Source organism: Vulpes lagopus, chromosome 13, assembly GCF_018345385.1.
Source record: "Vulpes lagopus strain Blue_001 chromosome 13, ASM1834538v1, whole genome shotgun sequence".
Classification (NCBI taxonomy): Eukaryota; Metazoa; Chordata; class Mammalia; order Carnivora; family Canidae; genus Vulpes; species Vulpes lagopus.
The window spans coordinates 34,503,106-34,528,905 of NC_054836.1; the positions used below are offsets into that span (position 1 = coordinate 34,503,106).

General features: G+C 37.1%; 1 protein-coding gene across 1 annotated transcript in view; it reads left to right on the top strand.

Annotated features, from left to right (window-relative positions):
* The window catches only part of ABCB5 (ATP binding cassette subfamily B member 5), a 124,195-nt gene that overhangs the window by 84,603 nt on the left and 13,792 nt on the right, over positions 1-25,800 (top strand). The window contains exons 20-23 of the mRNA XM_041727933.1: positions 7,693-7,896; positions 11,322-11,422; positions 12,442-12,582; positions 25,000-25,156. Coding sequence (XP_041583867.1) covers positions 7,693-7,896; positions 11,322-11,422; positions 12,442-12,582; positions 25,000-25,156 — 603 coding nt within the window. The remainder of the gene's footprint in view (positions 1-7,692; positions 7,897-11,321; positions 11,423-12,441; positions 12,583-24,999; positions 25,157-25,800) is intronic.

Consider the following 25,800-nt stretch of genomic DNA (forward strand, 5'->3'; position numbering starts at 1 on the left):
ATAGTAAGACAAGAAAAGGTAGCCAAGTGAAAACATACACACAATTTAGAAGTTTTAATAAAAGAAGAAAGTGTAGTTTTTCCTTCTAAAGATAGATTTTTCAGAGAGGGTGACAAAACATGAGAGACTCCTAACTCTGGGAAACAAACAAGGAGTAATGGAAGGGGAGGTGGGCAGGGGGATGGGGTGACGGGGTGACTGGGTACGGGCACTGAGGGGGGCACTTGACAGGATGAGCACTAGGTATTATACTATATGTTGGCAAATCGAACTCCAATAAAAAATATAGAAAAGAAAGAGAAAGAAAAGAAAAAGAAAGGAAGAAAGAAGAAAGAAAGAAAGAAAGAAAGAAAGAAAGAAAGAAAGAAAGAAAGAAAGAAAGAAAGAAGAAAGAAAGAAAGAAAGAAAGAAAGAAAGAAAGAAAGAAAAGAAAGAAAAAGATTTTTTCTTACCAGAGAATAGAACAAGTTGGTTACAGTTGTGAATATTCGCAAACATCCATAATGGCTTGCAAAACTAATTTTATGTTGTAGAAAAAGCTCAAGAGGAAAAGTGGCATCATCTTCATTTCTTCCTGAAACTCCTTTTCATTATTTGGAAGGCAAGGCTCTAAATTTATTAGACATAATTTATATTTTAAAATAGGGCTGAGGGCAGCCTGGGTGGCTCAGCGGTTTAGCGCTGCCTTCAGCCCAGGGCGTGATCCTGGAGACCGGGGATTGAGTCCCACATCGGGCTCTCTGCATGGAGCCTGCTTCTCCCTCTGCCTGTGTCTCTGCCTCTCTCTGTGTCTCTCATGAATAAATAAACAAAATATTTTTAAAAATAAAATAAAATAAAATAGGGCTGAGATCAATTTTATTGGCATAAGTGGGGAAAAATGATGGATAAAATTCCCTTAATAGTCAAGTAATAAGCATAGCATTAATCTTCCGTAGCACAATAGAATGATCTGAATGACAATTTCTGTTTAGGAATGACAGGGTTCACTCCTTTAGGGAGAAATATCCCTATAATTCCAGTTGAATCTCCACTCCACAAAATTTGCTATTTTTTTCTTTACCTTGCTGATATTTTTCTCTTCCTACCTATCATTCAAATTTTTTGAAATTCCAGTGAAATATGCATCCCTACTAGCAACAATATTATACATGTATGACATCTCTTTTTAACAAGTATTTACTTCAGCCAAAAGAATGAATTAGAGCTGAAAGATCAACATTACTCTCTTTACATTCATTAGTTGTTTTTGACAAATAGTGTTGTCTCTGGTTGAGAAAAATTAATGAAAACATTTGAAAGCCTGATTATTAACAGGCATCTAATACCATCTGATCACTGGAAAATTTCTTGTTGCAGTTTGTAAATGTTGGTCTGATAATAATTTCTGAGCAAGTCAGATCATTTTCATTGAATGAAAACTAATAGCTAAAGATTAAATGGTTGAAATACTGGTGGGAGATTTTAAAGCTGTCAAATTTAAAAAGTAGGACAAGCAAAGAAGTTTTCCAAGAGTGAGACTATGTCTACTAGCATGTAATTCACATCAACCTTTGCTTTGCAATATAAAGGCAGATTCCTATATAACTTGAATGAATACTCTTTCTACTGAAGGAAGAATTATTTACCAGTTCAATTTGCTATTTATTTTTTTACAAAATACACTAGACTAGAGATGAATTAGGAAATAATAAGTCAAGGTCATATTTCCTATCTTACCAACTTAAGACATATTCCATCTCAGTTTCTTCATCATGTAATTTCAGTTAAATTTTATCAAATGATTTAGGGTAAATGTTCATAAAATAGCTCCTTCATAATAGTAAATATTACTTTGAAACCTTTACTAAACCAAAAAATACTTTTAACCATTTTTAGAAACTCTGCTACTTTGAAAGTCATGAGAAAAATATGTTAGTGAAATAAAGTCATAGAACAACATGATTCCTAAAATACCTAATTGAAAACAACCAATTTAACTGATACTATTTCAGCCTAAAGTAATGGCTTATTGCCATACATCTGTCAACAGACTATTTTTTGTGTAATATATAGTGTTATTAAAGGTACAAATCCATTTGAGATTCTTTGGGAAACTTGATTCCACAAAACTACAAGGTATTATTTCTGTACTTTTTAAAAGATTTTATTTATTAGAGAGAGCATGAGCAGGGAAAAGGAACAGAGGGAGAGGAAGAAACAGGCTCCCCATGGAGCAGGGAACCTTATGTGAGGCTCAGTCCCAGGACCCTGGGGATCAGGACCTGAGTCAAAGGCAGATGCTCAACCAACTGAGCCACCCAGGCACCCTATTTCTGTATATTTTAGCAACCCCCTTTCATCACCCAAAAGTGTTACCTCATTTTCCTCCACAAGAAAGTGTTATTCATGCCACGATGTATACTTGATGTACCACTGACAGATACAGTGTTAGTTCCAAGAATTCTTCTCATCAGAACTATAATTATATTGCCCCAAGAAATCATAAAAATTTCATTTAACTCCAAGAGCCAGATAAATTGACTGGATTCTAGCCAGAGCTAGGACCTCATTTCCTGATTTAACTTCTTGACATGAAAAGTGTATAAAACAGTTTGATGTTACTTGTGATTCAAACTATATTAGTCATCATTTTCATTTAACTTCTTTGAAAATATTATCACCTATAGGTGCTCCACACAGACCTTTTAGAACAGCACATTTTTTAATCACTTCAAACTCAACATTGACTCCTCAAAAACCAACAACTAAGCAATATCAGTAACATATGTCAGACCACCAAGAGCCAGGAAAAACTATTTTAAAAAACTTCCCTGGTTTCTGATTGACTGTTGGTGTTGCTGCAGTGTTGTCAATTTTTTGAGGAACTGTTCTCACCAAAGGACTAATCGTCTGATATAGGTTTATGCTCACTGAACACATTTCTTCCACTGCTGCAATTAAACATAATTTAATTAATTCACTACCCATAAATGATTTTCTTTGCTTAGCTAATGAATGAGCCACTCAGAAAACTTACTTTGGTTTCAGCTTTATTTTCACTTTTATTTTTATCAAGAAATTCTACCAAGAGGTGGTTGGGTGACTCAATCAGTTGTCTGCCTTCAGCTCAGATCATGATTTTGGAATCCTGTGTCAAGCTCCACACTAAGCGGGGAGTCTGCTTCTCCCTCTGATTCTCCACTCTCTCATGCTCTCTGTCTCTCACTCTCTCTCTAAAATAAAGAAAATAAAATCTTTAAAAAAAGAAAACAAAATTCTACTAAAATGAGAAATTCCATTTTAAATTTTCTAAGTTTCTGAACAAATTAAGAATATTATGAGTGTTAGTCTGGAAATGTTGACCTATTTTGTATATTTTTAGTACTATATAGTGTCATAATAAACACAACACTGTGGCATCTGATTAAAAAAGTAATCCACAGTCCACTATGCCTTAAAAGCAGGATATTCAAAGTCTACTTATCTCTTCCTTTCTTATTTTTAGATGATGGACATACAATGAATTTTTAAAACTAAAATAAAATGTCATAGTACAGCAGTTCATGTGGCACAAAACATGCTGTCAAATTATAACTGCACCACAGATTTATAGCACACTGAGCAGCAGTACAAAGTTAGGATACTGCATAGTGAGGACAGTGTGGTTACTCTAGCAAATACTCAATTCCATAATTCTAAGACAGCCACTCACAACAATAGGTAAAGAAAGGGCATGATTATACTCCAATAAAACTATGGACACTAAAATTTGCATTTGTAAAACTTTGGTGTGGGTCTTTTTTGTATGTCCCTTATCTCCTAAGGTTTTGAATATATGTTATCCAATAACTTTTAATGTCGTTATCTACTAAGTTTAACATTTGTGTCAATTCTGGGTTAGTTTCAAAAGATTGATTTTTATATTCATCATGGGTCCTGTTTTGCTTTTTTATATATGTAGTAAATTTTGACTAAATGCCACACTTTATGAATATAACATTTTTGGGTGCTGGATATTTTTATATTTCCCTCTGAAGATATTCAGATGTCTCTTTCTGTGTGCCTTTCTCTTCTCTGGTATTTTGTGCTGCAAACCCTAGCTTTCTTAGATGGCCCAGGTTCTCAATTTTGTCTACTTAATTTAGTGAGTCTGTTGGGTTCTGTCTCAGTACGCTCACTCTACACTCCAGCCTAGAAGCTCTTTCAAGGGCTAAACTAGGACAGTCTTGGATTCACCTTGTTTGTTTCCCATCTCTGCCTTTTTTTTTTTCATATGGGAGAATAAATCCATTTCTTATTACCCCATGTTAACCAGAAGCAGAAATCCTGTCATATGGAATTTTATTTCTACAATTGCCTTCTGAGTTTTCTTCCATTTATTTTCTTATACTAGCCGTTCCTCTTTGTATGTTATAAACATTCTTATAAAAGTTGTATTCTTGAGGTGCCCAGATGCCACACCTGGTTAAGCAGCCAACTCAGTTTCAGCTCAGGTAATGATCTCAAGGTCATGAGATTGAGGCAAGTGCTGTGCTTGGAGCTCAGCAGGGAATCTGCTTGATTCTCTCTCCCTCTTGTTCTGCCCTGCCACACACATGTGTGCTCTCTCTCAAATAAATAAAATCTTTTTTTAAAAGTTGTATCCTCTTGCATTTAGCAAATTCCCATAGATTGTTATCTAAAGAATTATTTAATCATGACTTCCTGTTCTTAATTTCCAAGAAAAACTTGTATCTTTATGCATGTTGCTAAAGAATCCAAGGAAGTTTAACTAAATTTCCTGGATTCCAGTCCTAAATTCTTTCTAGAGGTACACTATCCTCTAGGTCTTTAAGTCTATTTTCTATTTTCCTTTGGTTCTTGTAGTATTTTTCAAGACCAGATGTCTATTATTTCCTGTTAATTCTTCCTGGAACAGAAAAAAATATATTCAGATTTTTCTTATCCTACCACTATCACCAAAAGGCAGGGGATGGGAGGAAAGGAACAAGTAAGTGTATTCATTTGCTAGGGCTGCCATAACAAAGTACCACAAACTGGATGGCTTACACCACAGTAATTATTTCCTCACAGTTCTGAAGGTTAGAAGCCCAAGAAAAAGGTGTCAGCAGGATTGGTTAAATTTTGAATCCTCTGTGCTTGACTTGTAGACAGCTATCTTATTGCTGTTTCCTCATATGGTCTTTCCCATGTGTGTGCACATGTGTGCATTCAAATTTCCTTTTCTTCTAAAAACATCAGTCACACTGAAGTAGGGCTCACACTAGAGACCTTGTTTTAACTTAATTACCTCTTTAAAGACCTCATTTCAAATACAGTGACATTCTGAAGTACTGGAAGTCAGGACTGCAACATACGAATTTGGGCGTGGGGAGTGACACAGTTAATCCCATAACACACAACATCATGTATGTCTAGCATCATCTTTTAACTCTCAAGAGACAGAGTATAAGTCAGCATTAAGAAGCAAATAACATTCGTATTTCAACCTCTTAGGTCTTAGAATATAATAGCCTAAGACACTTAAAATAGTTTATCTGTCTTAGTTTTCATTATTTCATGGTTTGTTTGGTGTTTGCTCTTGTTACTTATTTTTGCTTTTTGAAGTTTTCTTTCATAGTCTAGTGAGAAATAGAGAAACAGCAGATTAGCAAATGCCATCTTGAACCTAAAGCCAGAAAAATATTTTAGGAATAAAACAGAGCCTTGAGGAATGCAGGGCTTTTTCTTGTTATTTTAATAATGACACTAATTTGAGGGTACTTTAGTGAAAACTGATATAGTCTTCTAGAGAAGCAATTTGATAATATCTATCAAGAATGTAAGAGTTTATACTCTTTAACTATAATTCTAGGTATTTAACATTAGGAAAGAAAAGATGAGCATAAACATTTTGCACAACGATGCTTATTACATCTTTTTTTTAAAAGATTTTATTTATTTATTCATGAGAGACACAAAGAGAGGCAGAGACATACAGGGAGAAGCAGGCACCCAGTGGGGAGCCTGATACAGGACTCAATTCCAGGATCCAGGACCATGACCGTAACCAAAGGCAGACACTTAACTGACTGAGCCACCCAGGTGCCTTACATCTTTATTTTTAATAGTGAAAAGTTGGAGGCACCTGGGTGGCTTAGTCAGTCAAGCATCTGTCTTTGGTTCTGATCATGATCCCGGGGTCCTGGGACCAAGCCCCGTGTCGGGCTCCCCACTCAGTTGTTGATTATAGCTACTTTTCTAGGTAAATGGAGTCTCATTTTTTTATCTGAGCATTAAAGGAATTTAACATTTTGGTTGATTACTTATCATGTGTCCCACTAAAAGTTGATTCATAAGACATACAGTTCTCATAAAATAGTTATAAAGATATTTCTACTTATTAGGGATTTTTTCATAATTTCTTTTAAGTTACCTTATACCATGATGTCTCCAACTCCTTTTTGATATATCTTGATAATGCTGCTTTAGACCTTTGATCAGTGAAAACCAATTATAAAATGCAGAAAATGGAATATAAGACATGATGTCCAAAGTGTAAACTTTAATGAATACTATAAATCACTAAATTCAGCACTACTACAATATAGTGACCAAGAGTGCCAGCCCCTTGGTCGAAAAAAGAAGAAAGGGTTGGGTTTTGGAGGCTGCATATGGTGAGTTGCACATACATGTATGTGGCAGCCAGGTATGGGAAAGCCAAGCTGGAACAGAGGAAGAAAGGTGTCCATGCAGGGGAGGAACAGGGGCCATGATATCAAATTGGTTACATGCAGAGTATGATTACATAAATCTATTTTTAAAAATGGGAGCCAGGTTTCCCATTGTTGCAGAACAGGATAACAAATATAAGAAGGGAGAAAGTTGAAAATAGCTTTGTGGTGCTGGATTGGAATTAGAAATATTGATGTGAATTCATGATTCATATAAAGAGAGAAATATAGATTTCAGCTTGTGCATACATCTTTACACACACATTCCTTAGTTCTGTTCACAATTTTAATGGCTATCACAACTAATACCATGTATTGACTTCTAAATAACATTATCCACCAAAAGGAACCAGGACTCCTTAGAGAAATGATAGATTCCAAGGGTAGAGCCTGGAGAATATTTTTGGTCAGAAAGTAAGGACATATTCAGAGAATGATAGGAACATCCAACATAAGATAGACAAAGCAGGGGCAGCTGGGTGGCTCAGTCTGTCAAGCATCTGCTTCCAGCTTAGGTCATGATCCCAGGGTCCTGGGATCGAGCCCTATGTCTGATTCCCTGCTCAGTGGGGTGCCTGGTTCTCCCTCCCCCTGCTGTTGCCTTCCCCGTCTCTCCCACAAAGCATTAATGACTCCTTAGTAGTGGACAGTTTTTTAAGTATGGGTATTATTTAATTTCTAAGTACAAGTTCGAAGTAAAAATGTAAATATAAATCCTAAAAAAAAGCCTGCTTTGTTTTGTAAGAAACTATAAGAATTCTTTTTTTTAAAGATTTTATTTATTTATTCATGAGAGACACACAGAGAGAGGCAGAGACATAGGCAGAGGGAGAAGTGGGCTCCCAGAAAGCCCAATGTGGGAGTCCACCCCAGAACCCTGGGATCGCACCCTGAGCCAAAGGCAGATGCTCAACTACTAAGCCACCCAGGTGTCCCCATAATAAGATTTCTTGTAAATTTAAGATTAATTTTTTTCTCAAAATCTGTCTTATTATAGGCAACAGGTTCAAGGATTGGTGTCTTAACACAAAATGCAACTAACATGGGACTGTCAATTATCATTTCCTTCATATATGGATGGGAGATGACACTCTTGATTCTGAGTATTGCTCCAATACTTGCTCTGACAGGAATGATTGAAACCACAGCTATGACTGGATTTGCCAACAAGGATAAGCAAGAACTTAAGCATGCTGGGAAGGTAATATAAAGACTTGTTACCGTCATAACATTTTAAGAGGAAAACAGTGAGAGTTCCCATTTTTACAGTATGCTAACTTCCTTTCTTAGGAATTTGTAAAGTGGTATATGTGTATTGAAATGCATACAGGGGCAGCCCGGGCTGCTCAGCAGTTTAGCACCGCCTTCAGCCCAGGGCCTGATCCTGGAGACCAGGGATCGAGTCCCACATCTGGCTCCCTGCATGGAGCCTGCTTCTCCCTCTGCCTGTGTCTCTGCCTCTCTCTTTCTCTCTGTGTCTCTCATGAATAAGTAAATGAAATCTTTAAAAAAAAAAATGCATAGTTAGGATGGGGTGTAGATAATGCTATAGTTAGGATTAATTGAGCAAGTTATATCAACCTTTCTGGACTTCAATTTCTTCCTCTGCAAAGTGGGAATAATAATAATACCACTTGCAGATTTTTCTAAGTATTATACAAAACACAGCATTATTATATGCAAGATACTTAGAATAATGTCTGGAAGACAGTATGCACTCAATGCCAGCCATATTACCATATCATGGGAGAACTTGCTAACACCATGATTCCCCATTCTCTGTTGAATAATTAAATTTTCTTAAATAATTATAATTATTTTTCAAAATGTAGAGGAAATATAACAGTAACTGGATATAAGTCAATTCGTTGTTACTGACAGAGCATAAATAAGGTTTTAGAAACAAGGACTGGGCAGCCCTGATGGCTCAGCGGTTTAGTGCTGCCTTCGGCCCAGGGTGTGATGCTGAAGTCCCAGGATCGAGTCCCACATCAGGCTCCCTGTGTGGAGCCTGCTTCTCCCTCTTCCTGTGTCTCTGCCTCTCTCTGTGTGTCTCTAATGAGTAAATAAACAAATCTTTAAAAAAAAAAATAGAAGCAAGGACTATCTTTATACTGACCAAAATGAGCAACATTTTAATTACTGGGAAAATGCTTAGTTATCTTTAAGTTTCTCATGAACAATTGTATTAGAGGTTTAGGGGACATTAGTACTGTAGTATCATAGCATCTAAGAATTGAAAGAAATATCATTTGATCCAACCACTTACCCAAAGAAGGAATCCCTTGTACAAAATCTCTATCAAGTGTCCATCTTTTACCCATCCTTTTCCTCCAGTGGCAAACAGTGCGTTACTTTCTCAGGCTGCCTACCTTTGAAAAGCCTTCGGATGATAGGCAGTTTTTGGTTTTGGTGTTTGTCTGTTTGTTTGTTGGTGGCCTTCTATCCTACCCTTCTTGGCTTTCATCTCAGAAGAGGTCCAGGCCTGTTTCTCATGGCAGCCTTTAGGAAGCTGCAACATGTAAATGCCAAGTCGTCATCTCTTCTCTCCATCCCCAGGTCTTTAAGCTGTTCCTCTCCTGGTATAGTTTCGAGGACTTTTATCACTTAGGTGAACATCCTCTGAATCTGAAAATGATTTTAATACCAGTTATGGTCTATATCACAGTGACTGTCATAGTTGGCACATTATAAGTAGCATGAACAATGAATAGGGATGCCAAGTATATGACTCATCAATATCTGGTTTGTGTGACCCTTGGACCTTTTCACCTTCCTTGGACTAAATAAGAACTTGGCCAGTACAGACTGAACCATTTAGGATATAGGATATATTTGCCTCAGAGACAGTGAAAAGTTGTTTGGCCCTCCTTGTGGTGCAAATTATCACAACTTCCAAATTAATGGAGCCCTAATTAAATATATTTGTTCATCTTAATTTTTATATCCTGAGCTTTAGTTGTATATGTGTCCTTCGATTTTTCCTTTCGGGATTATTTGAATAACCCCTGATTATACATCAGTAAGTCTAATCAAACAAATAATCTGTGTCTTTCTCATTGGCTTTTAATGTATTTACTAAACACCAAAAGTTAGAATAGGGACCAATAAAATATATTCATTCTTCTTCTGTTGCACATATAAATTTGAACAAATCATCAAATGTTTCATTTTTCAGACTTAAAATAGCCATATTAGTTTTTTTATTTTTTACAGAAGACTATTTTCTAGAATTCTATGTTGATATTAGTCTTTTCTCCATTGTGAAAAATGATCACAAAGATTTTTTTGGCTCATTTTTTTCCTCAAGGTTTCAGCATTTTTACCCATTTTTCTTGCATACTACAGCATATGTTACAAATGGAGGGTTCTTTGAGCTTACTTTTGAAATTACTTTGAGTTACTTTGAACAACTCAAAGTCAAAATTGAGAGCGGAATCCAGGTGTTGGCTGCCCACTATCCAGAAATCTGGTTCTCTTCTGTAACACAAGTCATTTTTTAAATAACACTAGATGTCCACCTAGGTCTTCTTCTGTCCCACATTCTACTCTGCCATTATAGAAATAGAATGTGAAAGCAGCAAGTTTCTCTTTCAAGTCAACATGTGTTCTCATGTCCAACAAGTTACTCTAAGCCAAAAGTCTCCTCTGGATCCCTTGTGATTGTTCCTTCTTTTTCAAAAATCATAGAAATATGGAAAAGCATTGGGGGGCCTTGGTGGCTCAGTTAAGTGGCTGACTCCTGATTTCAGCTCAGGTGATGATATTGAGGTGTTGGGACTGAGTCCCAAGTCAGGCTCCATACTCAGTAGGGAATCTGCATAATGATTCTTTCTCTCCCTTTCCCTTTGCCCTTCCCTCTGCTCATGTACTCTCTCTTGCTCTCTCTCTCTCTCTCATTCTGTCTCTAAAATAAATTAATTAATTTTAAAGATTTTTTTGTTGTTGTTAGCAACAGAGAGACACACAGAGACATAGGCAGAGGGAGAAGCAGGCTCTCTGCAGGAGCCTGTTGTGGGACTCGATCCTGGACCCTGGGATCACGCTCTGAGTCAAAGGCAGACGCTCAACCTCTGAGCCATCCAGGCATCCCTCATTAACCATATTTAAATTAAATATCTTCTTAAGTTCACAGATATCAAAAAGAAACAGCTATAACATATAGCATTTAATAGCCATACCCATATTACTTTTCTGCAGTGTTCTGAGTTTTTTGGTTGCTATTTGCATTGCTGTGCTGAATCAAATAATTATTTATTCGATTCTGTCTACTGTTTTCTTGAATTATCTCATAATTTCTTTGCATAATTGCATATGAACATAATGCTAATGTTTGATCTCTCTGCCTATGGAACCAGTTTAACTAGAAATTCAATGAAGACTCCAAGGGAACTGAATTTAGATCAGTGGGTTGAATCTTTTCAAAAGAAATTTTCCTTAAGCCTAGTATCCTAAAATGTTATTTTCCTATCTTGTTTTTGGGAAAGAAAAAAAGAAGCTAAGAAAACTTGTCAGAAAAACTTAATACTATTCTTTATATGCCCCCAGTATAAGTGACCGGAATTCACAACCAGAGTTTAACTGTTACTAATTTTATTTCTTTATTTTATTGTCCTATTTTATAAGATAGCAACTGAAGCTGTGGAAAACATTCGGACTATAGTGTCATTAACAAGAGAAAAAGCCTTTGAACAAACATATGAGGAAACACTTCAGGCGCAGCACAGGTGATTGTAAATTCATACTGACTTCATTAACTAACTATAGTTGTCCCTGTAAAGGCAGTTTTCTTGGAGACTCCAGTGATTTGACAGACAGACGATTTGTTTGCTCTGGAATCTTTCCTAATAATGGCACATCATAATTTCTCATATGACTTCACCAAGAGGAGACTAGAAAAGGAACTAAGAGCAAGCACATGTAGAATATTTTAGTCCTTTCACATTGCTATGAATTACTATGAACTATGCACATTCTCATTATTTTCCTGAAACAAAATTGAGGAAGTAACATATTTAAGAAAGAAAGTAAGTATATATATAACAAATGCTGGGCAGCCCGGGTGGCTCAGCGGTGTTTAGTAAGTACCTCCCTTCAGCTCAGGGCAGGATCCTGGAGACCTGGGATCAAGTCCCACGTCGGGCTCCCTGCATGGATCCTGCTTCTCCCTCCACCTGTGTCTCTGCCTCTCTCTGTGTGTCTCTCATAAATAAAATCTTAAAAAAAAAATATATATATATATATATATGTATATATATATATATATATGTCACTCCTCTTAATTTTAAACTAGTCCTCATCACATTTACTTAGTGATACTATCTGTATTTATCAGAGAGATAGCTTTGTACTCTTTTACATTCATGCTTGTGGTTGGTACCACCTTTTAATTTCCACTATTTATTATGTTAGTGAAAGGTTACAATAGAAAATATTTCTAAATACCTCAAAACCAAATCTCTTCAACTCTCTGATAAGCCGTTCATTCACAGACTTTGTCCATTCATTTGAAAGCAGAGGCAACTTCGTTACATTGAACTACAGAGTATATAACTATAGAGAGAATAATTATATTGCCTATTTTCTCTATAATAATTCTCATTTTAAAAAATCCACTTTCATTCTTAGAAAAACGTATATCCCTTAAATGATTCCATGTCTAGTCTTCTGTATTCATTACATTTATTAAAATCAACTTGCTATACTAAATAACGTCCCATTACTTAGTAAATTTTGTGCATTTCAGAAATACTTTGAAGAAAGCACAGATCTTTGGAAGTTGCTATGCATTCAGCCATGCTTTTCTATATTTTGCCTATGCAATGGGGTTTCGATTTGGAGCCTATTTAATTCAAGCTGGACGAGTAACCCCAGAGGGCATATTCGTGTAAGTTGCACAAATATTTAAATCCTGTAAATGGGTTAAGTACTTAAATTAACCAGAAAGATGCCTACTTTATGCTTTATCTATCATTTAAATCACATATATGGAAAATACATGTTGGGAAAATTTTTAAATATTTTGTTATTTAATATCTCTTAGTGCAGTCTTACCTAGTAAACTGATACTAATATAGTATTAGGTAGTCTGAGTTAAACTTGCAAATGAATTTCTCCCTACTTCAGTTTACTAGAATGTAGGAATGTAGGAATAAAATATGCCTTCTTGTCATCCATTCCTTCAAGAATTTGTAAGACTTCAAGGAACTCTCAGGGTAGAGATGGCATTATCAACTAAGACTGTACATTAGTGAGGTTGAGTTCTTTACTAAGCAAAGAAAAGTCACATTTGAAATTGATCATGGCATCCCAATGAGGCTGCCTCTTCCCAAGTCACTTGTTTGAGCTTCCATTTTGGAATTTTGTTCACATAGTTACAAGTTGCTTTACTTTCTAGGAACACCTAACTTCAACTTCTGAAATTAGAAAAATTGATTCTGAGTGTTAATTCTGAACTTCCTAAGTCTCCCTAAAATGACAGAACGTTGCTAATCTGTATCATAAATGTCACTGCTAAATATTTAGAGCTAGAGAAATCTGTACAATATTTGACTCCAAAAATAATGTTATGTTTTTTTACAAGCCCACCAAAACATATACATGAAAGCAAGGATCAGCCTCTTCAGAATACTGACTTGGGAGATTACACCTGTTCCAAATATGCTGCCATTTGGCAAAATATGTTGGGAACTGCCCTTTGGGGTTTGCCTCCCAAGACTCAGGCACATTTTTTTAAATTCCTCCATGATGGTACATATTTATATTTTGAGGATATATTCAATTTGAGGAAATGAGAAATAGTCATTTGAAGCCAGGGCACCTGGGTGGCTCAGTCAGTTGAGCATCTGCTTTTGGTGCAGCTTGTGATCCTGGAATTCTGGGAAATAGCCCCACATTGGGCTCCCTGCTCGGTAGGGAGTCTGTTCTCTCTCCCTTTGCCCTCTCCCCCACTTGTCTTCTCTCTCTCCCAGATAAATATAAATAAATATAATCTTGTTTTTTAAAAAAGTCATTTGAAGCCAAATAATTTCAGAATAACTTGCAATATTTCTTTGTTTCTATTCATGTGATTATGCATTTATTTATTTATCAAATATTAACTGAGTCCCTAGGAATTTTTTTTGCTAGGCACTCAGAAGTAAATAGTCTACAGTTCACCAACCCAGTATTCCTGAATCTTACCTGACTATAAGTCAGTCCCCTTAGCAGTTTTCTGGAAGCAGATTTCCAGAAATAAAATGGAATATCTGTATTCAAAATCACAACAGAAATTGTAAGCTCATTGTTCTGGGTTCTCCTACAGCTTAAAATAGTGTGCAATATTGCCTGTATGAACACATAAACCACAATATGACATTTAGTGGTGGGCCTCATTCTGATTACACAGACTAATTTACTTAGATTAACAAGAAACCAAATATAGAATCATTTATAGTAATTTATTCAGCTCATCAGCCTGCACTAAATTAGCAAGTTTTTCCCTTGGTCTTATGTGATACAAACAATCACAAGCTTTAAAGTTGGTTGTATTCCAAAAGTTTGTTTGCAAGCCAAATGTTTGACTCAGAACATATTTTCCTCATTTTGCTCTGAACTTTCTGCAGCCATCTTTAAATCCCTAGGGTCTCAGTTCTTCAGGGTTATTGGTCTTTAGTATTAGTAGAAGGCAAGCCAATTAAATATATTCATATTAATGTAGGATGTCTGATGATTTTATCAATTCTCACAAAATAATTCTCATATTTAAAAACCATTGTAGGGACACCTGGGTGGCTCAGTCGGTTAAGTATCTGACTTGGTTTCAGCTCGGGTCCTGATCTCATGCCTTGTGAGATGGAGCCCTGTGTGGCATGGGGCTCCACACCCAGTGGGAGTCTGCTTGGATATTTTCTCCCTCTGCCCCTTACTCCACTCAGATATTCACTCTCTCTTATACAATTAAATAAATCTTTAAAAAAAAATTAAAAAAATAAATACATTTTAAAAAGTTATAAACCAAATTAATTTCTAATGGGTTTACCTGAAAGTGGCATAACAAAGCAGTCAATAGGGAACTACCCTGGGGTACCTAAGTGACTCAGCCATTAAGCATCCGACTCTTGATTTTAGCTCAGGTTATTCAGGGTCTTGAGATCAAGCCCTGTGTCAGGCTCCAAGCTAAGCACGGAGTCTGCTTAAAATAATCCCTCTGCCCCTCCCTGCTCATGCTCTCGCTCTATCAAAAAGAGATAGAGAGAGAGAGAACCACCTCATCTTTCCATCACCAAACTCACCAGGACACCACATGGTCTACCATGCCTGCCATCTCTGTGGAAGAAATAATTGCCTATTTATGATGAGTTCCAGCAATTTCCAGCAATCATCTCTTCACACTAGTTTTCCTGTCACTATCTTTTTGCTTTATAATCATCTGTCCTAAGAAAGAAAACTGTCTCATGTCCCTGAGTCTCCTTCTACCTACTTTCAGTGGCTCTTCGCTCTCCTTTGCAGCAAAGCAAATTCCAGAGTTGCCTCTTTTTGTTCTCTGGACCTTCTCATCTCCACAATCTCTCCTAAATTCATTCCAGTTAAGTCTTGGTTCCTATAATGCCACTTCTTAACAAAGTTTTCACTGTCCCCCATTTCACCCACCCAGAGAGTCATCCACTGCTCATTCTCCCATTTACCTAATCTAACCTCTCAGCAGCATTTGACTTCCTGAAACATTTTCTTCTCTAGATTTTTCTTCTTTGTCATTGGCTCCTCTGTTTCCTTGACTGGCTCCTATTTTTCTGCCAGACCTCCACATGTTGGAGTGCTTTAGAGTGCTCAGCACATTGTCATCTACACATTGTCATTACTGATGTCATCCAATCTGATAGTTTTAAATATCATCTGCGTCCTGATAATCCTCTTCTGTGTATTTCCAACTCTGACATGTTTATCGAGCTGTCTGCTAGGCATCTCACTTGGATATCTAATAATATCTTAATATGTCCAAAACAGAACTCAAGGGTTTTTTCTTCCCAAAGGTTCTTTCTCTTCCCCAACATTTCCCTATCCATTCATTTGCTCATCCCAAAAGTTGGGCTTTTCTTGCTTTCACCTACCACTTACGGCAAGTCCTGAGAGCTCTAACTCCAAAATACTTCTCACCGTCTCCACCCAAGTTACCCTTACCCTTACCTCCTTGCCTATCTCTTTTTTCCCCTTAAGATTTTATTTATTTATTTATTTATTTATTTATTTATTTATTTATTCATGAGAGATACACAGAGAGAGAGAGAGAGAGAGGCAGAGACATAGGCAGAAGGAGAAGCAGGCTTCCCACGGGAGCCCAATGTGGGTTTACCAGCAGAGGGCAGGATGGTAAGAATTCGGGCAGAGTTTGGAAAAGCCAAGTGTAAAGGCACAGACATGGGGGCTTCAATGACAGAAATGGCAAGTGTGGGGCTAACAAGCAGTTTACAAAAATGAGTGGTGAGTGAAGGTAGACAAGAAGGCGGAGGCCCAATCTGTAGGACTTTCAGGTTAAAGTAGGGAATTTGGCTTTATTTAAATTTCAATGGGAAGTCATTACAATATTTCAATAAATTAATGGAATCAAATTTGTGTTTTAAAAGGTAAGCCTACCTACTATGTGGAGAATGGATTATAGGGAAGCAAGAATAAACACAGGGACATCAGTGAGCAGATTGTTTTGGTGGGCCAGTTAAGATAGGCAAGGAGGAAAAAAAAAGGGGAGGATCCCAGGTGGCTCAGTGTTTGAGCATCTGTCTTTGGTTCAGGTCATGACCTGGGGCTCCTGGGATAGAGTCCCACATCAAGCTCCCCATAGGGAGCCTGCTTCTCCCTCTGCCTGTGTCTCTGCCTCTCTCGTGAATAAGTAAAATCGTTAAAAAAAAAAAAAAAAAACTAAGCAAAGAATTTTCTTAGTTAAAGAATGATGCAGCCTAAAAATCATGCTAATTACAATCATGCCTATAATTGACATCATTCTATTTCATACAATAATCACTATAACAGCAAAACTGGATTGAGTCCTTACTCAGTATTAGAGATTTGTAATGTATTATCTACTTAATACTCTCAACGACTATGTGCAACATGATTCCCTGTTTACGGATGGGGAAAATTAAGACTCAAAACTCAGGGCGCCTGGATTACTCGGAAGAGCCTGCGACTCTCGGTCTCAGGATTGTGAGTTTAAGCCCCATGTTGGGTATAGAGATTACTTAAATAAAAATTTAAAACAAGGGATGCCTGGGTGGCTCACTTGGTTGAGTGTCTGCCTTTGGCTCAGGGCATGATCCCTGGGTCCAGAATTGAGTCCCACATCAGGCTCCTTGCATGGAGCCTGCTTCCTATAGCTAGGTCTCTGCCTCTCTCTCTCTCTCTCTCTCTCTCTTTCTATGTCTCGAATGAATGAATGAATGAATAAATAAATAAATGAAATCTTTTTAAAAATAAAAAATTTAAAAACAAAGCAAAAAAACTCAAGACTCAAGTTACCTAACTTGCCCACAGTCCACAATTCAAGATGCCAGAGGCTTTAACAGACTTTTTTATTATTATTGTCATTATGGTTATTATTGTTACTAGTTCTGTAGAAAGTGTTTATAGAATCTTCTGTAAAATTATTTTTCTAATTCTTTCTTAAGAATTTCCATAAACAGAACAAGTAACTTGCTTAATGTTATTTTATGACCCTAAAATATAGGGGAATTGAAAGGCCCCAATACAAAACTCCTCCTACTACTAACCTATGACACTTCCTGAATCTCTTTTCATTAAATTCATTAAAAAAGGGTCATTTCTGAAGACATAAGCATTTTTAGCTGTCAGAACATATGTAGGACTATTAATATAAGGGCAGTGGTTAATGAACAGTATCACATGGGTATTTCCTAGTACCCTGAAAAAAGGAAGAAATAGGAAGCTGTCAGCTAGAGTCACTGGCATCATTTTTTATTTGAGTTTCAATCAACCAGACTACAGACAAAGTAGGGATACCCATACTTTTATAGTATGGACAAAGGAGAGTCTTTGGGAAATAGGAATACAGGGCTGTGCAAAATGTGAATACGCGGGATTTGTTGCCAACACGACAGTCTCCAGCCTTCTTAGAGACCCACTGTAGCCCCCAGTTACCATTACTGTGTTACAGTTGTCCCTTAGACACTCTAAATTATACCTGGCCTTGTAGACACTGTGCCTTCCAGAATCCAGGGTGACAGACGGCTTTCTATCTAATCAACTAATTGAATGGAAGAAGTTTACAAAGAAAACTTCCTCTTATTAGAACCCTCCTCAGATAGAAAGAACTTTGTGCTATTCTCTCATCAGTGATTTCCCAACTTAACAATCAAGGAGCTGGTTAAAAGTGCAGATACACAGGTCTCACCTCACATATTTAGCCCAGAGATTTGTAGATTTGAGATAGGGCCAGGAATCTACATTTTAGCAAACATCTAGATTATTCTGAGGCACAGACTCTGAGGATCACACTTTGGGAACTATAAACATAGGGACTAAATGTCAGGCAGCTCTCCATACCTGCTTAAAACCTTAGAGTTTTCTTTTGGCCCCTACCAGAAACTTTCCTAGAATTATATAAAAATTGGTGAAACCATATTTTAATTTATTGTTTAAAAAATATTTTATTCAGTCAAATAAATGTGAACATATTTTCATGATTTATAGCCACAGGAATGGGCAAGCTGTCTTTGTCAGAAATGACAATGTGCCTTGGGAAAGGAAAATGCACAATTTTAACAGCAGAATCCTTTGATGTGCTCATAATATTAGTTTATCAGCAAGGCTACTATCAGCCTTAGCTTTTTCCTTTTTTAAAAACACATATATTGGGATCCCTGGGTGGCGCAGCGGTTTGGCGCCTGCCTTTGGCCCGGGGCGCGATCCTGGAGACCCGGGATTGAATCCCACGTCGGGCTCCCGGTGCATGGAGCCTGCTTCTCCCTCCGCCTGTGCCTCTGTCTCTCTCTCTCTCTCTCTCTCTCTCTCTCTCTCTGTGACTATCATAAACAAAAAAAAATAAAAAAAAATAAAAATAAAAACACATATATTTCTAATGGTAATAACTGTCTTCATCCTTCTCTGTTACTATAGGAGTTTCTCTGAGATAAGCATTTTAAAAAGGTGATAACATTTTCATTCTGCTGGCTTGCAGCACTGAATAGGCATTTAGAAAATCTCTTGTTTAGGTTTTCACACACCTATGTGTAGTAAAACTCTCCCCCTCTGCCTCTGTTAGCCCTGACAACACTTTTGATGTATACTATAAATGTACAGATTTTGAAAAATGCAAAATAAGTTTACTTTCTCCTGTATGATTTTCCATTAGCACTTTTAGGTTAGATTCTAGCTGACTTGCCTTTTGCAATATAGCTCAGAAACCATTAGTGGGGATCCCTGGGTGGCCCAGTGGTTTGGCACCTGCCTTTGGCCCAGGGCGCGATCCTGGAGACCCGGGATCGAATCCCACGTCGGGCTCCCGGTGCATGGAACCTGCTTCTCCCTCTGCCTGTGTCTCTGCCTCTCTCTCTCTCTCTCTCTCTCTCTCTCTCTCTCTGACTATCATAAATAAATTTAAAAAATAAATTAAAAAAAAAAGAAACCACTAGTGTCCAAGTAGAGGTTTCTGTAACTTTCCATACCTCCACTTCAAAACTTCCCTCTGTCTCTGTCTCTTCTTTGCTATACGTATTAGCAGGAAACAGGTACAGCAACCTACAGTTCAGTAATAATAAAAGCCACAATTTTGAAAACTTGCTGAAAAGCAGAATCAGGCATTTTATGTGTTGTGGCCTTGTCCTCCAATAATCCAAATAAAGTTCTTGACAAGAAATCCTTTGGACTTTGAATATTAAATGTGATTATCAAAATAAATAAATAAATAAATAAATAAATAAATAAATAAATAAATGTGATTATCGGCCATATGGTAATCAACATAAGTAGGTTTTCAATGAATATTAATTGTTGGTTGGTGTCTTCAAATAGTAAGGGATAGGAGACAAGCTAGGCCTCCACCACCATCTTTGCTGTGGAAGGCCAAGCAGCCATGGAAGAACTGTGTGTGCCATTATTATAATTGGAAAAATAGCCTTAATTAGCCAAAACAAGGAAAACAGGAAAGTTTTCTTTCACTGTTCACTGCCATGGCAGCCGCCCAACTTGTGCCCAGCTCCTCCTCAGGGATTATCCAGAAGAGAAGACAAGATAAGGAGAGTAGATAAGAGTGATCAACCACTGAAGGGATCTAAAGGAGACAAATCAAAGCAGATTTGATTATCTAGGGCCCTCTGAAGATTCTAAAATGGAAAACAAGTAGTAACAAGCCCCAACATGCAGGGAAAGACAGTTCAGGCCAGCGTTCCCTTGGAAGGAACAGCATAGTATAGTGAACAAGATTCAGGTCCCAGCCCTACAGGTTTATAACTGTGTAATCATGGACAGACTGCTTAATTTCTCAGAGCTAGAGTCTCTTCATTTGTTAAAAGGGTTGAGAGTTCCTGTCCTATTTATCTCTTAGGTGATCTAATGGTATCGTGTATATGAAAACATTCTCTAAAACCTAAACTACCAAATAAATATGTTGTGTATTTCCTCTCTTCCATGTATTGAGGAAGGGACTTAAGTGGGGAAGGAAAGAATCTTTGGAGTATTATATGAATGTTAGGGGCAAAGAGTATGAGTATGGATATAATTATAATGACCACCTCTGTAAGAAAAAATATTCTGCTTTCCAGTCAAAAAGAAGAAACTTTCTGAGTACAGGCATCAGAAGTTGTGATTTGACCTGGTGTCCTAATGTGTCTCTACAGAAATGTGAGAGCTTATGTGTCAACAAAAAGTGTCTCATTAACTTTCAGTTCTATGAGAGTAATAACAATAACTTAAACATTTGTTGAGCAGTGTACTAAGACTTTATATTATTATATATTTTTAAAGATTTTATTTATTTATTCATGAGAGACACAGAGAGAGAGAGAGACAGGCAGAGGGAGAAGCAGGCTCCATGCAGGGAGCCTGATGTGGGACTCGATCCCAGGTCTCCAGGATCGGGCCCTGGGCTGAAAGCAGTGCTAAACTGCTGAACCACCGGGCTGCCCCAGCATTTTATATTATTAATGTATTTAATTCTCACAACAGTGCTGTAAGATGAAGATAGTCCTGTTATCTCTTGTTTGCCAATAAGGAAACAGAAGCACAGAGAACATGTCCAAGGTCACACAGCTAGTAAATAAATAGTGGAGTTTGGATGTAGTCCTGGTGATCTGGCTTTAGAGCCCAGACTCTGAAACCCCACCACATAGTATGCTTACTCTTAGAGCAAGTCACCAAAGGTACACAAACTGGGTATGGAGGCAAGATTGCCATCATATCCTCACTACAATGATTCTTTCAAGCATGTCCAAGAGATGAGGAAATCCCCTTGCCCATCATTACTGCTGAAATCAAACTGGAATTTTACAAAGATTAAGGGGAGACAAATAGATTTGAACCAATAACTATGCAGGGTATTCCTATTTGGATAAATTGTGTTAAAATTAGGATTATTCATTCCTGTACTTTTTTGCATTATTTCTAAACAAAGAATCTTTGTAACTCAGGGTCAAGGGATCAAGGTCTGAGATTGGGTTCCACGCTGAGCACAGAGTCAGCTTGAGATTCCTCTCTCCTCCCTCTGTTCCTCCCCCTGCGTGTTCTCTCTCTCTCTCTCTCTCTCTCTCTGAAATAAATAAAAACTTACAAGGAAAAAAAAAAAAAAAAGAGGGACCTAACAAAGACATTGCCCTCTGTATATTTATCCTTAATGCTTAAATTGACTTTTGTGGTGGAAATTTTAGGACAGATAGATATTTTGCATGTCTGAAATTAGAGGCAAAAGGTATTTTCTCTCTTGTTCTGAGAAGCCTCAATCCCTGTGGGACTAGAATCCAATCCCATCTCACCTGCTTCCTCTGGATCAGACTGAGGCTTAAGTCTGATTCAATCATATTTTTTCCTTGAATTAAAAAAAAAAAAAGACCAAAAACTTTGATATGTTACCTAAACTCCGTAATCACTTCTGATATATATAACTGAATATTAAGTATTTTGAGTGGTGTTTTGAGGTTTAAACAATTTCCATAAATATGAGTACTAAAAATGCCTTGGCATAAAGAACTAATGGCTACTATAAGCATCAGACATCCAAGTAAACTAGTTTTTATATTTTATACTGTGCTTGACCTTTGAAAAGACAACAAGACTCAGGATCTGAGGTTTAGGTCACTGAAGAGATTGCATCAACATCCACCCATTGGTAGGTTACATCTCCAAAGAATTCACAAGGAGACCAGAACATGTTTATCTTGCTGTGATCCAGCACTGCAAACAAGCAACTGGGTTCTGTGATGTCCTTTTACTCACCAGTGAGGAGAGAGGGGATAGCGGATGAGCAAAATAGGTGAAGGGGACTATGAGATACAAACTTCAAGTTATAAAAGAAATCAGCCACTGGGATATAAAGTACAACATACAGAATATAGTCATAATATTAAAATAACTTTATATGGGGACAGATGTAACTAGACTTAAAATGGTTATTATTTTATAATGTATTAAAAAATGTTGAATCACTATGCTGCACCCCTAAAACTAATGTAATATTGCAGGTAAACTATACTTCAATAATAAATAAATATTGCTCCTGGAACTTGTCCATTCTTAGCTGACTTATACTTTTAGTTCTGCTGGGTGGATACATTTGTTATTCTATTAAAATATTTCCAAGACCCCGAATAGCCAGGGGAATATTAAAAAAGAAAACCTTAGCTGGGGGTATCACAATGCCAGATTTCAGGTTGTATTACAAAGCTGTGGTCATCAAGACAGTGTGGTACTGGCACAAAAACAGACACATAGATCAATGGAACAGAATAGAGAACCCAGAAGTGGACCCTGAAATGTACGGCCATCTAATATTCGATAAAGGAGGAAAGACTATCCATTGGAAGAAAGACAGTCTCTTCAATAAATGGTGCTGGGAAAATTGGACATCCACATGCAGAAGAATGAAACTGGACCACTCTCTTTCACCATACACAAAGATAAACTCAAAATGGATGAGAGATCTAAATGTGAGACAAGATTCCATCAAAATCCTAGAGGAGAACACAGGCAACACCCTTTTTGAACTTGGCCACAGTAACTTCTTGCAAGATACATCCACGAAGGCAAAAGAAACAAAAGCAAAAATGAACTATTGGGACTTCATCAAGATAAGAAGCTTTTGCACAGCAAAGGATACAGTCAACAAAACTAAAAGACAACCTACAGAATGGGAGAAGATATTTGCAAATGACATATCAGATAAAGGGCTAGTTTCCAAAATCTATAAAGAACTTATTAAACTCAACACCAAAGAAACAAACAATCCAATCATGAAATGGGCAAAAGACATGAAGAGAAATCTCACAGAGGAAGACATGGACATGGCCAGCATGCACATGAGAAAATGCTCTGCATCACTTGCCATCAGGGAAATACAAATCAAAACCACAATGAGATACCACCTCACACCAGTGAGAATGGGGAAAATTAACAAGGCAGGAAACAACAAATGTTGGAGAGGATGCGGAGAAAAGGGAACCCTCTTACACTGTTGGTGGGAATGTGAACTGGTGCAGCCACTCTGGAAAACTGTGTGGAGGTTCCTCAAAGAGTTAAAAATAGACCTGCCCTACGACCCAGCAATTGCACTGTTGGGGATTTACCCCAAAGATTCAGATGCAATGAAACGTCGGGACACCTGCACCCCGATGTTTCTATCAGCAATGGCCACAATAGCCAAACTGTGGAAGGAGCCTCGGTGTCCATCGAAAGATGAATGGATAAAGAAGATGTGGTTTATGTATACAATGGAATATTACTCAGCAATTAGAAACGACAAATACCCACCATTTGCTTCAACGTGGATGGAACTGGAGGGTATTATGCTGAGTGAAATAAGTCAATTGGAGAAGGACAAACAGTGTATGTTCTCATTCATTTGGGGAATATGAATAATAGTGAAAGGGAATATAAAGGAAGGGAAAAGAAATGTTGGGAAATATCAGGAAGGGAGACAGAACATAAAGACTCCTAACTCGGGGAAACGAACTAGGGGTGGTGGAAGGGGAGGAGGGCGGGTGTTGGAGGGGAATGGGTGACGGGCACTGAGGTGGACACTTGATGGGATGAGCACTGGGTGTTTTTCTGTATGTTGGTAAATTAAACACCAATAAAAGTTAATTAATAAAAAAAAAAATAAAAAAAAAAAAAATAAAAAAATAAAAAAATAAAATATTTCCATGGCTAAAATGAAAATGAGAGAAAAATATTTGCCCATGGCCACATGATATGCCACATATCTGTGAATATTCTGTATACTTCCAGACATCATTTTCATACTTGCTATTTTATAATTGAAACATGTTTTGAAACTGAGATTATAATTTGTAGAGCAAACCTAAAAGATCAAAGCTCTTCTTCCAGGCTTGCTAAGGTATATTTTAGTCAGATTTTGTTTCGAGGACCTTAACAAAGTACAATCTCTGTGCTTTGCTCTCTTTAAATCATGTAGCACTTCAGGCAGATAGCCAATCATCTGGTATCAACTGTCTGTTCTAACTACATTATATGCAAAAAAAGGGGAAAAAAACCCATTCACATCTCCTGTGTAAATTCAGATCTCACTCCTGGAGACTCATTCTTCCCATTGTCAGTTGAGTTCTCTGTCAAATCTCCAAGCAAGTGAGCCTTATATCAAGATGGCTAAGAAGTTTTATATTCACTAGTTAGAGCCTTTGATCTTTGTCTCTAATTGGAAGAGAAATGTTTAAGATTACCTGAGCTCCAAAGGTTATTTTGGTGTACGGCGCTAGGGATGATCACTGTGTGGTGGAAATTTACAAAAGAGCTATCACTGGGGCTCCTGGGTGGCTTAGTCAGTGTCCGACTCTTGATTTGGGCTCAGGTCATGATCTCAGGGTCATAGGATCAAGCCCCATGTCAGACTCTGCACTCACCAGGGAATCTGCTTGAGATTTCTCTCCCACTGCCCCTCTCCCTGCTCACACTCACACTCACACTCTATTTCTCTTTCTAAAATAAAGTAAAACCGAACAAAAGAGATATCATTATTGGGGCTTCAACATTACTGGTGGCATCTGGACCAAAAGGCTATTTATTTTCCTGTGCCTGCCTTTTCCTTTATGTTTTTAGAGTTCTGTTGTTTGAAATGAACCTAAGATTCAAATATTTTATCTTTTGGTAGAATTTTTACCGCAATTGCATATGGAGCTATGGCCATTGGAGAAACACTTGTTTTGGCACCTGAATATTCGAGAGCCAAATCTGGGGCTGCACATCTGTTTGCTTTGCTGGAAAAGAAACCAACTATAGACAGCTACAGTCAAGAAGGGAAAAAAACAGTAAGCATAACTATGATTTTAAATGTCCACATTATTAATTATACATGTGCATGTTCTCTATATAGAGACTTAAATGAAGGCATTACTTGATAACTTTGTAAAACATAGTGCTATAAAGAATTAAAAACTTGTATAAAATAACTGTTATGGCTACAAAGGGAGAAGAGGGTCTTGCCTTAAGCAAATTTTCACCTCTGCAACTAAAACATATACATATTTTATATCTAAAAATATACTTCAAGTTTATTTGCCTGATGCCTTGAAAATGTTCTTGAACAAAGAATTGATTTATATATTTAATTTTATTTAGACAGCCAAAACTTTATTTAGTCTTAAAGGAAGATTTGCATTAGAGTTAATTCATTTTTTTCTCTGATAATATATATAAAGTGAATAATGCTTGCTGTTGCATACAGCATATTTTATGGAAAATATATCTGCAATCATTAGAGGGAAAAAAAGAAACTATATTTATTAAGTTCACACAGACACACATACTTAGCCAAAACTCTAAAAGACCATGAATATTAAAAGAGAAATAATAGTAAGATTGTATAATTTTCAAAACAAGCCTTTTAATAGTATCTTATACATTAAATATGTATTCAATTTTAAGACTTTCTAGACAGTTTAAATTTAAAAGT